Source organism: Pteropus vampyrus, unplaced genomic scaffold (genome assembly GCF_000151845.1).
Source record: "Pteropus vampyrus isolate Shadow unplaced genomic scaffold, Pvam_2.0 Scaffold202, whole genome shotgun sequence".
Lineage (NCBI taxonomy): Eukaryota > Metazoa > Chordata > Mammalia > Chiroptera > Pteropodidae > Pteropus > Pteropus vampyrus.
The window spans coordinates 2067767-2081816 of NW_011888983.1; the positions used below are offsets into that span (position 1 = coordinate 2067767).

Below are 14050 nucleotides of genomic sequence, written 5' to 3' on the forward strand. Positions count from 1 at the left end.
GGTCGCGCAGTGAAGGGGACACTGGCGGGCGAGAGCGTCGGAGGGAAGAAGCAAGGAAGCTGGTTCCGGACTGGGGAGGAGGATTTCAGGTGGTGGTCTGGGGAGAGTCAGGACTGAGTGGGAAGCGGGTCCTGGCAGGGGATAGGGGAGGAGGGTCTGGACTTGGGGGGAGGGGGTTCTGGGTGGGAAGAGTGAGGAGAGGAGAAAGGGCGAGCTCGAGTTCGGGCAGAAGGTGGGGGTGCCGACCTCCGAGGTCTGAGTGAGTGCAGGGTTTGCGAGTGGATGGCGGAGGGCGCCAGGGCGAGAAGGAGCAGGATCTGAAACTCCACTCCCTTGGCGGGGTGGGAATGGATTGGGGCAGGCGGAATTTGCTGCTCCTTCACCAGAGAGGAAAGGGTTTTAGGGAGGTAGGGATGAAGTAGAGCGCGAGGCCAGCCCGTTTGTAAAAGGAGTCTAGTGGTGGCCGGACCCTGGGACTGGGCTTCCTTTAATGTCGGATTCTCCGAGGGGTTAGGTTGTATGGGCTGAGCTTCGGGGCTCCGGGCCTGGGTCGGGGGCGGGCTGGGGCGTTGCCCCTGGTATTTACCTGGGGGCATTGCTTTGTGGAAGGCTGAGTCTGGATTCGTTTGATCAGCTGTCGGAGGGAAGCACAGTGCCAGCAAGGTTCTGATTCGCTGGTATGAGGCGCTGGGGGTGGAGTGTGATAACTATTACTGAAATCCGAGCTTTCAAAGGACGGGGAGAACCATTTCTTGACTGCTCTGGTGAATCGAGGCGGGCCAACGCGATAGTTTAAAGCTTTAGAAGTAAACAAACTTGATTCCCTTTTGCAGAGGGGAGATACTGAAAGTACAGCTGGAAGAGGAAGATGCCGAGTACAGATCTTCTGATGCTGGTGAGTCTTTTCCAGACATCCTCCTCGTTGTAAGGCACTTGTCCCTTAAGTTTTATTTTTAGTCCATAGGATCAGAATGTGTAGATTTCACGTCTGATGCTTGCTTTTGGTAGCTGAGCAATTCTACCACCTTTATTTTGGGCTTAATGATTAAGATAGATAAATGACAATTAAATGAATGAATATATAATAATATAAACGAGGAAGATTCTTTTTCAGATTTCTTAGTTTTAATCTCTCCCTTCCCGTACTGCTATAACAGTTTTAAAATTTCTATTACATTTTTTCTGGGTTTGCCATATATTAGTTTATAAGCATCTCCCAGACTGAATTCTCTGGAAGACATATAGCATGTCTTATTTTATAGAGAAGAATAAAAACCTATCATGATGCTCTATATAGTAAGTGCTTAACACTTGCTTTTTGAAACAAACTAGTTTGAATTTAAGTTTTTTTCTTGGGCTGAGGAGTATATCTGCTTTGGTAGAGGTTGCTTTTTCTTCTTCTGAGGTATTTCTGTGCAGTTTTTTCAGCAAGCAGAGAGAATAGCATTTCCCTGAGTGTTTACCAGAATGATATTTTATTCTTGGGATGTTTATGATTCCATGGGGTCTCTTTAGTGTGAGAATTGTGGGGAGCCCAGGGCTTCTATGTAGAAAATACTTATATAGAAAAAGTGTCTGTGTTTAGTTTTTAATAAGTCACTTCTCTCAGTCTGATGTCTCTTTGTGCAAAAACATGGATTTAAAAACAATTCTTTTTCCTCTCTTTATCTCACTAGCCCAGAGAGTTGATAGCAGTCACTGGGAAATTGGCAAAATCTGATAACAATGGGGTTTTGTTATACTTGGTGCTTAGTTCCTATATTGTTGAAACCTGTAAGGTCTATGGGAGGGATAAAGAAGGGAACTAAGTTGTGACTACTTTTGATTTGAGGCAGGGAGCAAGGATGATTTTAGAGACGTAGATAAATACTTGGTTTATCCATGAAGATTTCACCTAAAATAGTTTCTTGCCTCAAATCTCATGCATTATCAGTAGTTAATAAGTAGCTTTATGTAATTTTAAATTCTTATTACAAGAGCAATGTGTTAGAAAAACTGTAAGTTGTAAGTAAGCAAAAGGAAGCAACCCCTAATAATCCAGTACTCAGGGATAACCACTGTTAGCACCTTAGAAGGTTAATGCAGAATGATTTGTAACAATTGGCACGTTCCATTTTTCCTCTTATAGATCAATATGTTTATGTAAATTAAGATCCCAGTATGTAAATAGGATATATTTCCATGCCCAGAGATGTGCTTATTATTTCTAAGGACTGTGTGTTTCCTTCAATAGCCTGAGCAGTGAGTGGTTTTATTCAGAATATTAACTTTGGAATCAGTTTTGTTTTGTAGTATTTCCTTAGCTGTTGCCACTACTTTTCACTTCTTCATTTGTTAATCTAGAATGTTTAGGGATATTGGCTTTACTTGTTGGTGTAAGGAATTATTCACATGAATAATGGCTGGCCCTCGAGAATCATCACTCTCTAAAGATGCTGTACATGTTAGTTGAGGTGCTTTACCTGGAAAAGTTGTCATTCCTTCCTTGACTGTATTGTGCTGTTTGAGTCTAAACAGTAAAGAACCAATGACCAGAGCTGGGTTTTCAATGAGTACACTAAACCTTTATGATCTGAGTTCAAGGTGTTTCTTTAGCTACTTTATATGATGTGTAAGACACATTCTTGGCCCTCTAACTTGGAAGAAAGGACCCTAGTTAATAAAAAATAATTTCCATGAAGGGCAGTGTATAGTAGAATCTAAGAATTAGAAATAATCCTAGAAGTCATATGATGCAACTTTTTACTAATATTTGCATGAATCCTTTTTAGAATATCTCTGATAAATGGATATCCAGCCATTTCATTAGGACATTATGAAAATTTTAAAGTTTTATCTGTAGGTATAATGTTAAAATCTTTGAATTTCATTTTATAGTAATAAAGGGGCATTATAAAATATTTGTTATAAAAAGCGGGCATTGGGTTTGATAAGGTTGAAAATGACCTGCGTAGACTGTATGTTATGATAATAAAATTTAAAGATCAACTGGAGTCTGTATTTGACAAACCTTATACTTCAGAATAAGGAGCTTGGACTGCTAGCCCTCTGTGTGTTACTGCCCTTAATTTTGCCCTCATTTGATTAGGGTAGTTTGTCTGCCTTTTTCTCTTTACTCATATATGACATGTCATGGACTGCTTTCTATCTACATCTCAGAGAAAAAGATGAGTGAGTATATTCATCTGAGAATTGCCATACTTTCTGAGGTAATTCAAGTCAGGCAGTTTTTTAGTGATCTTTCTCCACTGTGGCAACCATTCTTTTTATCCATGTTCTCCTTCCACCTAAGCTAGGGTTGCAAATTACCAAATACTTGTAGTTTTTTAGAAAGTACTTCATAAAGCTCAGTCTACTCTTTAGGTGGCTTTTCTCTTTCGCATTCAAATGGGTGAATTGAGTTTACCATTTGGGCCTGGTTGGGATTTGAGTGATAATTGTTTATCTAGGGCTGAGGTTCTCTACCAGGGGTAATTTTGCCAGACTTCTGGCAATGTCTGGAGATATTTGATTGGCACACTTGAGGAGTGCTAGAGGTTGGGGGTGCAGTTAAACACTCTAATATGCATAAGTTTCTCAAAAGCAAGAATTACCTGGCTTAAAATGTCAGTAGAACTCAGGTTGAGAAACCCTGGGTTAGGGTTCCTTAACATAGATAACAGTATCTGTATAGACCAGGCATTTGTGTACGTGGTGGAATGAGTCTTTTCGTTAAATTTAATGAGTCTATTGGAGTGTTACTTGGGATTATTTTACTCATGGATCAAGCCCTGCTGCTTTGGAATACATATTGGACAGTGTACACCAGTGTCTTCTGTACTAGAGTAAAATTCTTAAGAAATGCAACATTCCTGCAGCACTCTTTTCTTGATTTGGAAACAGTAAGCCTGTCTCGGTCTTCTTTTTCAGGTTCAAAAATCGAATATTTCCAGATCCTAGAACTTTATTTTTGACCTTTGAATCTATTTCAGGGATACTTTTTTTTCTGAATCTCAATTGGGATTTAAGTAATAAGCTGAAAGGGCGACGTGAAAAGCTCATTTCTGTTATTTGATTCTGGTGTCTTATTTGTAGGATTGTCTAAAAGAAAGGGAAAATTAATTGAGACTGGTAGGGCATTTAAAATTTTGTTGACAATTTGAGCGGCCATTGTAGGATGAACAGTGTATTTGGCATTGTTTCAATCTTATAAATAAAGCAAAACTAATAAGTATGATAATTTCCGCATCTTTTAATCTACAGAAAAGGGGTGTCATAAATGGATAGCTACCAATTCCCAGTATTTGGCTTGGCTGTGCAGACTGTGTGTCAGGAATTTTTAGTAACATTTACCTTCTTATTTAGACTTTGTCCATTCTAATATTACACACAGTTTGTACATGTTGGTGGCAGAGAATTGAGAGTCAACCTGGGATTAAGAATTTTCCGTAGGGAATTGATTGGTAGTGATTCAATCCATATGTGGAAACATATCCAATTACTGAGAGAGAAACCATGTTATGGGGTAAGGGGAGATGGGAGCCATCTGGGAAGGCAGAAAGTAGTTTGTTGGGTATATCAGTTATCTCCTGGCATACTCCAACAATGTGATTGAGGAGGTAAAGGGACTCTTTACAAAGCTGAGCAGGGTTAAGGAAGACACAGCAGGGCATGATGAAACAACTCAGGGCTAAGAGCCATTATCACTCTAAGGCCTGAAGGAGCCAGGAAGGAGAGTAGTTTCCGGAACCTTGAGAGAGCTTAGCTGAAGGAGAGGGTAACCTGTAGGAATATAGTCACTGCCAACCAGTGGCCTGGCGGGAAGAGAATCAGGGACAAAATACTCAAACTCTTTCTTTTTCTAACCTCTGATCTCCTGCCAGAGCCTCTCATTGGTCAGGCCTAACTGGAAGCCAGAGGATAAGGGACCTTGGGTGAATTAATTCATAGAGGGCGGCCCTGTGAAGCACATAGCAGAGCTGGAGCAGGTTGGGTGGAGGACCTGGAGGAGCAAAGGGAGGATACCCAGTATACTGAAGTCAAGGTCAAGTTAGTTCTGAAAGGCAGTGAGAAGATAGTATCTGAGCAGAGTCTGGAATATTATAGAAAAGGCGTGTTCTCGCTGATAACAGAAGGATAGATTCAGAGGCAGAGTGTTGCCACAGCTTTGGCAAGGCCAGAGCTGCTTTGTTCCAGTAGAAGCCTTAGAATCTTAATCGCCTGATAGGCCTTTAGAAATCCTGCAGTCCAGCTTCCCTTGCAGCATAGGAATCCCATCCATCCACAGTGCTCTGTCAGAAGTGGGTGCAGAATACTTGCTCAGGGAGTTCTTTCCATTGTTGAGCAGCTTTAATTGTTAGGAAATTTTTTATTTGTCCAGATCACAGACTGTATCAGTTTGGGTTAGGTTTGGCTGCACATAAAAGAAAAATCTAAGAAAGATTTTTAAAAGATAGAAATAAGTTTCTCTAAAGTAAGAGAAATCCAGAGTAGTGTGTTCCTGACAGATATGGCCATTACTAGGTCTTTGAGGAAGTTCTACCACTCATAGTCCAGGCTAGCCGCTTTGAGCTTGAGCTATCAGGTTCATGTTTCATTCAGCAAGAAGAAGAAAGAAAAGAAAAAGGGCCTACTCCTCTTTTTAACTAAAAATGTTTTTATATGAAACTTATACAGAAAGTGTATGAAGCACATATCTATATTTTTAATAATAATAATAAAAATAATCATCTACCACTCAGGTTAAGAAATAGGCACCCCATGTGCCTTACTTTGATTATATCACATTCCCTCCCCTCTGATTTTTGGAATAATTATTTCTGTGCTGTTTTTAAAAAAATTGTTACCACCTATGTATGCAACACTAAATTCAGTTTTTTTTTTTAACTTGATATAAATGGATTTATATGTATTTTTTGTGATTTTTCCTTTGTTGCTCAATATTTGTGAGATTTATTCATGTTTTTACATGTAGTTCAGTTCATTCATTTTTATTACTGTGTAGTAAGTCATTGTATGATTGCCACAATTTATTTCTCCATTCCACTGATGATGGACATTTGGGTTTTTCTGACTTGGGGCTTTCTTGAACATTACCGTTGTGAACTTTCTTGCACATGACAAGTGTTCACAAGTGTAAAACACTTTCTGGGATTTATTCCAAGAAGTGGAATTGTTGGATTGTAGGGTATACGTCCTTAACTTCATTAGATAATGACAAACTTTTCTAAAGAGATTAATACAGTTTATATTCCTAGCAACAGTATGTGAGAGTTTTTGTAACTACACAGGTTGACAGTCTAGATATTTATAAGGCTTTTTATTTTTTGCCAATTCGGTAGGAGTGAAATCTAATTGATTTCCATTTGCATTTCCCTGATTACTAATGTGTCCTGTCTAACTGTTTATTGACTATTTGGATTTCCAGATTTGTGGGTACTTCTTCAAGTCTTATGCCTTATCAATTATTTATCTATTTCTCTTTGTAGTTCTATTAAATTTTGTTGTGTATGTTTTGACATTTTGTTACTAGGTTCATATAGATTTAAAATTATTACGTCTTACATAATAAGTTGTCTTTTTATCTGATAATGCTTTTTGATTTAATGTAGTTACATGAGCTTTTTGTTATGAAATAGGCAAACTGTAAATGTTTGATAAATGACTTACTTCCCTTTTGTATAGGCAGAAACTGCAGGTTTCTTCTGGTGCACTGTTATTTATGTGTTCTGTTATCTCACAAAGTGAATAAATCATTTTGGAATAAAAAACACAGCATTTTTCTTTTTTGAGGTATAACTTGCAAAAAGGGCACAGATCTTAATTGTACAGGTCAGTAAATGTATGCATATGGATATACTGTACTCACTGCCCAGATCAAGGCTGAAATATGTCCAGCATCCCAGCAAGCTCCTTATATCCCTTCCAGGTGATACCCACCAAAAACTGTCATTCTCACTGTACGTTAGTTTGCTTATTTTTGAGCTTTCTTTAAAAGGACACATACAGTATATATATTTTTGTGGGTGTCCGTTTCACTCAACATTTTGTGTGTGAGATTCAGCCATGCTCTTATGGAGCAATAGTTTTTTTTAAATATTGCAATGTAGTTTTACAATGTTTACAATTTCTCAGTTTCTTCATTCTACAGTTGAGTGACACTGCTGCATTCTTGAACATGTCTTTTGGTAAACATAAATAGAATTGCTGGGTCACACGTATACTGCCAGACACGTTTCCAAAGTGGTTGTACCAATTTACGCTACTCTAGAGTTTTCTTACTACATAACTTTTTGATTTAGCTTAAGGCAGCAGATCTTAAATTTCTCCCCACTAAGCATTAGAGAGAGCATTAAGAATTCTTTCCTGAAGTAATATAGACACTTTTAAAATGTGAAATGCCCTTTTTCTGTAATTTCCCTGGAGAATGAAAGCCTTCCTAATTCTTGTTTATCTGGCTTATAATTATTAATAAACATTTGATAGAAACAATGCAACCCTGGTTCTTTTCGAGTATTAGAAGGGCAGAATTTAGATTTGTAAGACACCATTTGTAGCATTTAATTCCAAGACTAAAATCAATTAATACTCTGGAACTCTGGAATCTAAGTAGCTCTCGTGGTATATTTACACTTTGTGCTCAGTACTGGGGAAACCTTCTCTGGAAGCTTTTTCCAAAAAGAATACATCTGTCCTGTCTTGAGTTCCAGTCTTAATGTTATGAAATCTTTGAGACATTTCAGGCAAATAGAAGAAAATTCTCTTTTCAAAATCTACTAGGAAATAATCTTGGACAAATATGAGAATGCCATGGTGTGCTCCTGGTGTAGCTGTATTGCAGGAAGGCTGGAAGAAAGCCTAGGATTACAGAAATCTCCAGCTGTTTTTGATAAACTTAAGATTTCAAATGCTTTCTCAAGAATCATGGCTGTTGCAGTCAACAGCAATCTATCTGGATGACTGAAATCAGGTTTGTGATCTGTAAACATAAGTAGGTAACTGATATAATCCTGTTTTGTAGGTGGGTAAAGCGTCACTTGCAACTTTCCAATTGAATTAGATTATCGAAGGCAGAGTTGACTTAACATCTGTCTAACAAAATTCAGAAACAGCTCACTATTAACATGTATTTTATTACCATTATGTGTAAGAAAATACAACACAGGCATAAATCAAACTCCTGAAAACCTTTCCCAGCTCTACCTGTGTGACTGGGACATTGCGAAGGTTATTTCCCTTGCTGTTTACTAAAGAGGAAAGGAAAATGTTTATCATCAGAGAACTCATATTCTTTAAATATTTAGTGTTTCTTATCTGCAGTCATTTTCTTATTACCTTACCTTGTTTAATATTCACAATAACCCTGTGAGTGGATGCTGGTATCTTTTTTTTTTTTCTTGTGAACTTTTCGTTGAATTACAACAGTGGCATCTCTTTTTGCAAATGACCAAAATCCAGTTTCATAGATGTTCAGTAATGGCCAAAGGTCACACAGCTTCTAGGTGAGAGCTGAAATTAGAATCTTAGTCTTTGATTACCAGTTCAGACTTTCTAGGACACTACAGCTGCCTATAGAACAGCATTAATACTACTCGGAGAGTCCGCAAGGAGTAGTGATGAAGTGTCAGTTCAGGACAGTACTGAGAGATGGCTGTCCTTTTCAGGTATCCTGCGTTAAGTGGCTGGAGTATGTGTTTATGAATTGCCAAAGGAAAAATAGTGTTTTCAAAAAACGTCAGCATTTTAGTGCTTAGTAATTCTACGTGTAGACTCTTCAAAGTACATACCTTTAAACAATAATGATCCTCTTTGTCTATAATTGTATATAATTGCTCTACAAATTTCTAAGTTATTAGATACTTTTGGTTGCTGTATTCGAGTCCAAATTTTACCTTCTCTTTCTGGAATTGCAAAGTTTCTGCTGTCTTTGGCCCATTTGGGAACTTTTTTCAGAAAGGCTCTCTTTTTTTTTTTTTTAAAGAAAGTCAGCGAATCCAAATAATCCTATGTAGTTGGTGTTAGCGAAGAGACTATTTGGAGAACATAAATGGAATTGCTCCATCATAATGTTCTTTTTTTAAATGTGCAATTCTTTGATGTTTAGTATATTCGTGGAATTGTGCAGCCATCGCCACAATCAGTTTTAGAAAATTTTTAGAAGAAGCCCCGTACTTACTAGCAGTCACTTCTCTGTCTTCCCAATTCCCTAGCCCAACATCAAATGACTTTTTGTCTATAGATTGCCTTATTCAGAACATTTCATATATATGGAATCATAGAATATGTGATTTTTGTGATTAGCTTTTTTCTCTTATAATGTTTTCAAGGTTCATCCATGTTGTAGCGTGGATCAGAACTTCATTCCTTTTTATTATAGGCATAAGGCTTTTCCTGGAGAACTTTAAGTAATGGATTTATCCAGTATTGTTTCATTTTTATTCTCATAGGGAATATAGGGGTTTTGGCATACTTTACATATAATAGGATATTTTGTTATATTAAGGCTACTTCTAGGATTCATTTTTAGAGAAGGGTTTATTATTTGGAATATAGACCCCAGTGACTGGCCTTCAGAATGTCTTGAACCCTGTATAATTAATTGCAAGATTTTATGTTCCCAAGTATATTTTTTGGTGCAGGAGTTTAGGGGACTGAGAAGATTTAGTTTTTGTTAAAAGATAATTTTCAAAAAAGTAAAATCATGACACTCACACAGATATAAGATGAACACACATTAAAGATTTTATTTTACTTAGAGTGAGGAATCGAGACATTGTATAACTGGTTCAAAGGAAATGTCCAAAGAACAGACATATTTATAGATCAGGAATGAATATGAAATGAATATGAAATGGAGGCAAAGTTAGTTTTTTCCATAGTAGAGAGGGAAGTCATTTGAACCTTTACTGAACATGGCAGATTTTGCCTGTTTATAGATGAAGATTAGTTTGCATTGCTATCAATTATCTACAACTTTCAGAGTTGTAAAATAACTTTATATGATCATAATCATATAACCCAGAGGCATGTCCTAGCCAGTGCATAATTTTCCATTGGAAATACACATATTTTTCCTGCACCTTCAACAGGTTATCAAAAAAGTCTGAAACTCTTCTGTGTTAATTCTAGAGCCTTACTTCAGTTTTAAAAAGTAGCTCCTTTTTGACTAGATTTAGAAGGCAGAATTTCCAGTGTTTGTATCAGTCGAGGGTCAGTCAGAGACCCAGAGATGGGTCTGTAGTTTTTTTTTGCATAGGATTACGTGTTAGAGATCTCCAAAGAAGTAGCTTTTGCAGTTTACTTAGGTTACACTTCTCGGCACATATTCAGTATTTCTCATCTCTGATAACAGTATGACTATTGAAGAGGAGATTTCTAAATATAATTTGGAAAGTCTAGTGACTCAGTGACAAAGGCAGATAATCCTATTAAGATAAGTATGGGAAGGGAAAGCTCTGATGACTTCTTCCCTGATGGTGGTAAGCTCAGGGAAGTCAAAACTTCTCCTTTGTGGGAAGAATATGGGATTATTTCCACTAGACTTTGCTTGTTATCAAGGAGTTATCATTTCTCTGTCTTCAGAGGTTAATGAACATCTTTTGTACTTTGAAGGGTAACTTCTATGCATATGCACAATAAGTCATTTAGCTACTTATTTTAAGAGATTCTAGGAATTCATAGCAACAAATTTTGCAACATTATACCTTCAAGTTTGCATAGTGCTTTTCTCCCACGTTACCTACTTGTCTTGAGCTGAGAAAGTATTTACCAAGAAAACCCATTATTGCTCTCACCACTACATCCCTCAGCCTGTTTCTGTTTCTTGAACTTCGTTTTATGTATTTTAGTCTTCTAGTTTAAGCTCCCTGTTGTGCCTTTCTTGTTGTATTTTAGAAGAGAGGCACTCAGTGATGAGTTAAGAAAATCGACATCCATCTTCATTTAATGCTTTGTCCTAACCACAAATTAATAAATAAATAAATTTAAATCATTAATTGACAGTATTTAGGGCTATCAGCTTTTATAAGCTCAGAAGCTTTGATTTTCCATGCGCGCCCTCCTAATGACTGGAGAATTGCATATCTGTTTCCTTTCTGAAGCCAAGATTGTATCACAGTGATGGTAAGGTAAGGTGCTTTACCTGAGTATTCCAGTGCCAACTGTAGAGCACTTAGACTTACACGTGCTTGTGGAATAGTACTGATCTTGTATGTCGGACTCAGGAGGCATGCCTGCAAGGGAACATGTAGATAGTAAAACTTTTTGAGATGAACTCAGATACTCGATCTCTTGACTTTTGGGGGAGGGATATGGTTTGCTCTTTACTTACTAAAAAATGATGATTCAGTCCCTTCACACATTTCTATGTCACAGTCACTGTTGGTTGGAAGTCTGTCTGGCTTTGTTGCTCAATTCTTACTTCAGTGACCCAAGGGTGTTTTCCCTTTGGGCTTGTGATCTGTTTTTGCCGATGAACTTTAATGCCTTTTGGGGCTCTAAAGACTGTAGCATTTTCTTACTTGTTTACTTTGTACTTTGAAGTTCTACAGAATGTGATACATGAAAGAGAATCAGATTCAATTAGCTTCGTTTTCTGTGTTTTTAGGGCAGAAGTAGTAAGATTAAATAATTTAACTCTTTGGGTCTCTTCTATATTTTAGCTTCACTCCCTAACCCGAGTCTCAAGTCTTTAGATTATCATTTGATCTGCTGACTTTAAGGTAGTGAGTGAATTGGGTAAAACAGGTTTTTTCTTTTCCTCAACACTCTTGCTTGCTTTAAAACTTGGATTTCTGGCTCTTCTAGAAAAGCCAAGAGTTGAATTGTGCAGTTGTGTTAGAAGTGAAGAAAGTGGAAGGAAGAGGAAAACAAATTCTTCTCTGCATCATCGCAGGGTGGAAGATTTGGTTTTCATTAGTATCTGGCCAAAGAATAAATATTTTAGCCAGGAACAGTGAGTTAATCTCCTTGATTGATGTGGTTGGGCCCTGACTTTAACACGTTGAGGAAAGCTTGGCGATGTCTTGGTAGCCCCCCGTCCAAGATGGATAGCCATTAAGTTTGGTGATTGCGTTTCAATAATATATTAAATCAACTGTTGGGTAATTATTATTATTATTATTATTATTTTCACAAAAGAAGGGGATGGGGAGAGAAGGTTATAATATAGAGAAACGATTCTTAACCAGGAATGCTGATCAGAATCATGTCGGGGAGGATTTTAAAATATATATTTCTGGGCTCCAATCTGTGGAGCCCAGAAATATATATTTATACTTACTAAACTTCTCGGTGGGGTATTCTCAGAAAAGTTCCTTGGATGATTTTGATGTACTGCTCTGGTTTAATGGAAATAGTATTGAACAAGAAGTTAGATTCTGATGGAGACTGTGTCTAGTTTGACCCCAGGGAAGGCACATTTTACTATAAGTCTTTGAGCCTCAATTTCTTCCTGATTGAAAAGAATTGGACTAGATGGTCTCTAAGGTTCCTTCGAACAGCAGCATTTTATGATTTTGAAGATAACTCTCTTAAAATACTTTTCAAACTAATTTCTTTCAGTCTTTCTTTTGGAAGCAGGTAATAGCGTGTGTAAGTCTTGCTGAGAAAAGAATGAGGTTTGCAGTTTGAGGGGCAGCATTGAATAGCAGTTCACACCCTGAAAGTACTTGATGTTTGTAGGACAATGTTCAGATAATCTGGCAATGATGTCTTAGTTGGGAGAATAGAGAAGCTGTGGCTCTTAATTTGGCTCCTGGAATAAACTAAATGACGTGACTATGAAAATTGTTTTGAATCTGTTTGTCTCTAATAGTTTGTGGCACTGAGAGTTTGGCTCTGGAAACTTGGGCTGTGGAAAATGTAATGAAAAAAAACAAACAAACAATACACTTTGAACCAAAAGGTTTGAGTCCTGGCTTTGCCAGTTCTGAGCTGTGTGACCTTTGTGTCTTAGTGTCTGTATCTATGAAGGACAGAAAGTGGTCATGAACTGATTGATCTTTAACGTCCTTTGCAGCTGAGATGGCCTATGATGTGATCTATATTGTGAGCTCATCAGAAGGGTGCTGGTGTATGCAGAGTCTGGTGACATATAACAAACCATTCTCCTCTGTAGGCTCAAGGGGAGAGGTATCGGGGGGAGGCAGAGTCTTCCTAGGATCTTACGAAACAACCTGTAATAAGTATATGCAGTATTGTAATTATTTCACTTTAGTTAAATATTTGTTGAATTCCTACCATGTTGAAAATGTTGTTCTAGGTTGTGTAGGAGATACAAAATTTATGTCCTCCCTCTTGTTAGTATTCTTATCAGCACTTGGTACCATGAGAAAGTTCAGATACTAAAACAATCGTTTTGTTTCTCTCCCTCACCGGGGTAGGGTGCTTTCTCTCTAGGACAAGTGAACTCAACTCAGTTGGCTAATGCAGTTTGGCCCTGATTGACTCTTGAGAAATAATCTGAATTGAGACATATGGATATTTGGCATATTAGAAATGAGAGATTACATTGTGCTTTGATATAAACTTTTTTTGTAAGGAAGTAGCTTTCCTGGAATTGCTGATTTTACATTGATTCTCCAGTCATATTTTTAGGCATTACTGTTGTGAATTCTTTTCTGTAGTGAGTGACTTATATTTGGAACTCAGATCTGTGTTGTGGCTAGCCATATGCATTTGGACAAGCAGGAAGTTTGAGAGGTACAAGTTGTTATTGGAGCCGAAGGAAACTAGTTTGTGTGGACTTTAGTTTTGACCATAGAACATTAGAAGACTTAATGCTGTATAATCCTCAGCTGAGCAAAATTACTACATTTTCTTTGGCATGGAGTCTGTGTCTCTGTGGCAGTTCAGGGATTATTAGTAGAGTGGATCAGTGACAGAGAATGTTTTTCTTTGATCTTTAGCCTGAATTTTTTTAGTTTGAGAAGAGCGGGGAGGAGTAAATACCTTGGGAAGTCTTGTTGGTTTCTCTGCTTGGCTTTACAGATCCTTAGTACTCTTATAGGCCATACTCTTCCAGTTATGTTTAGATACTTATAATGTTTTGAAGCCCTAAGAGATGTTTCCA

The 14050-nt window shown here is 37.6% G+C and overlaps 1 protein-coding gene across 1 annotated transcript in view; it reads left to right on the plus strand.

The window, feature by feature from the left end:
* Positions 1-14050, plus strand: part of SGPL1 (sphingosine-1-phosphate lyase 1) — a 54867-nt gene continuing 40817 nt past the window's right edge. Inside the window, exons 1-2 of the mRNA XM_023537856.1 lie at positions 1-89; positions 834-895. Coding sequence (XP_023393624.1) covers positions 869-895 — 27 coding nt within the window. The 5' untranslated portion in view covers positions 1-89; positions 834-868. The remainder of the gene's footprint in view (positions 90-833; positions 896-14050) is intronic.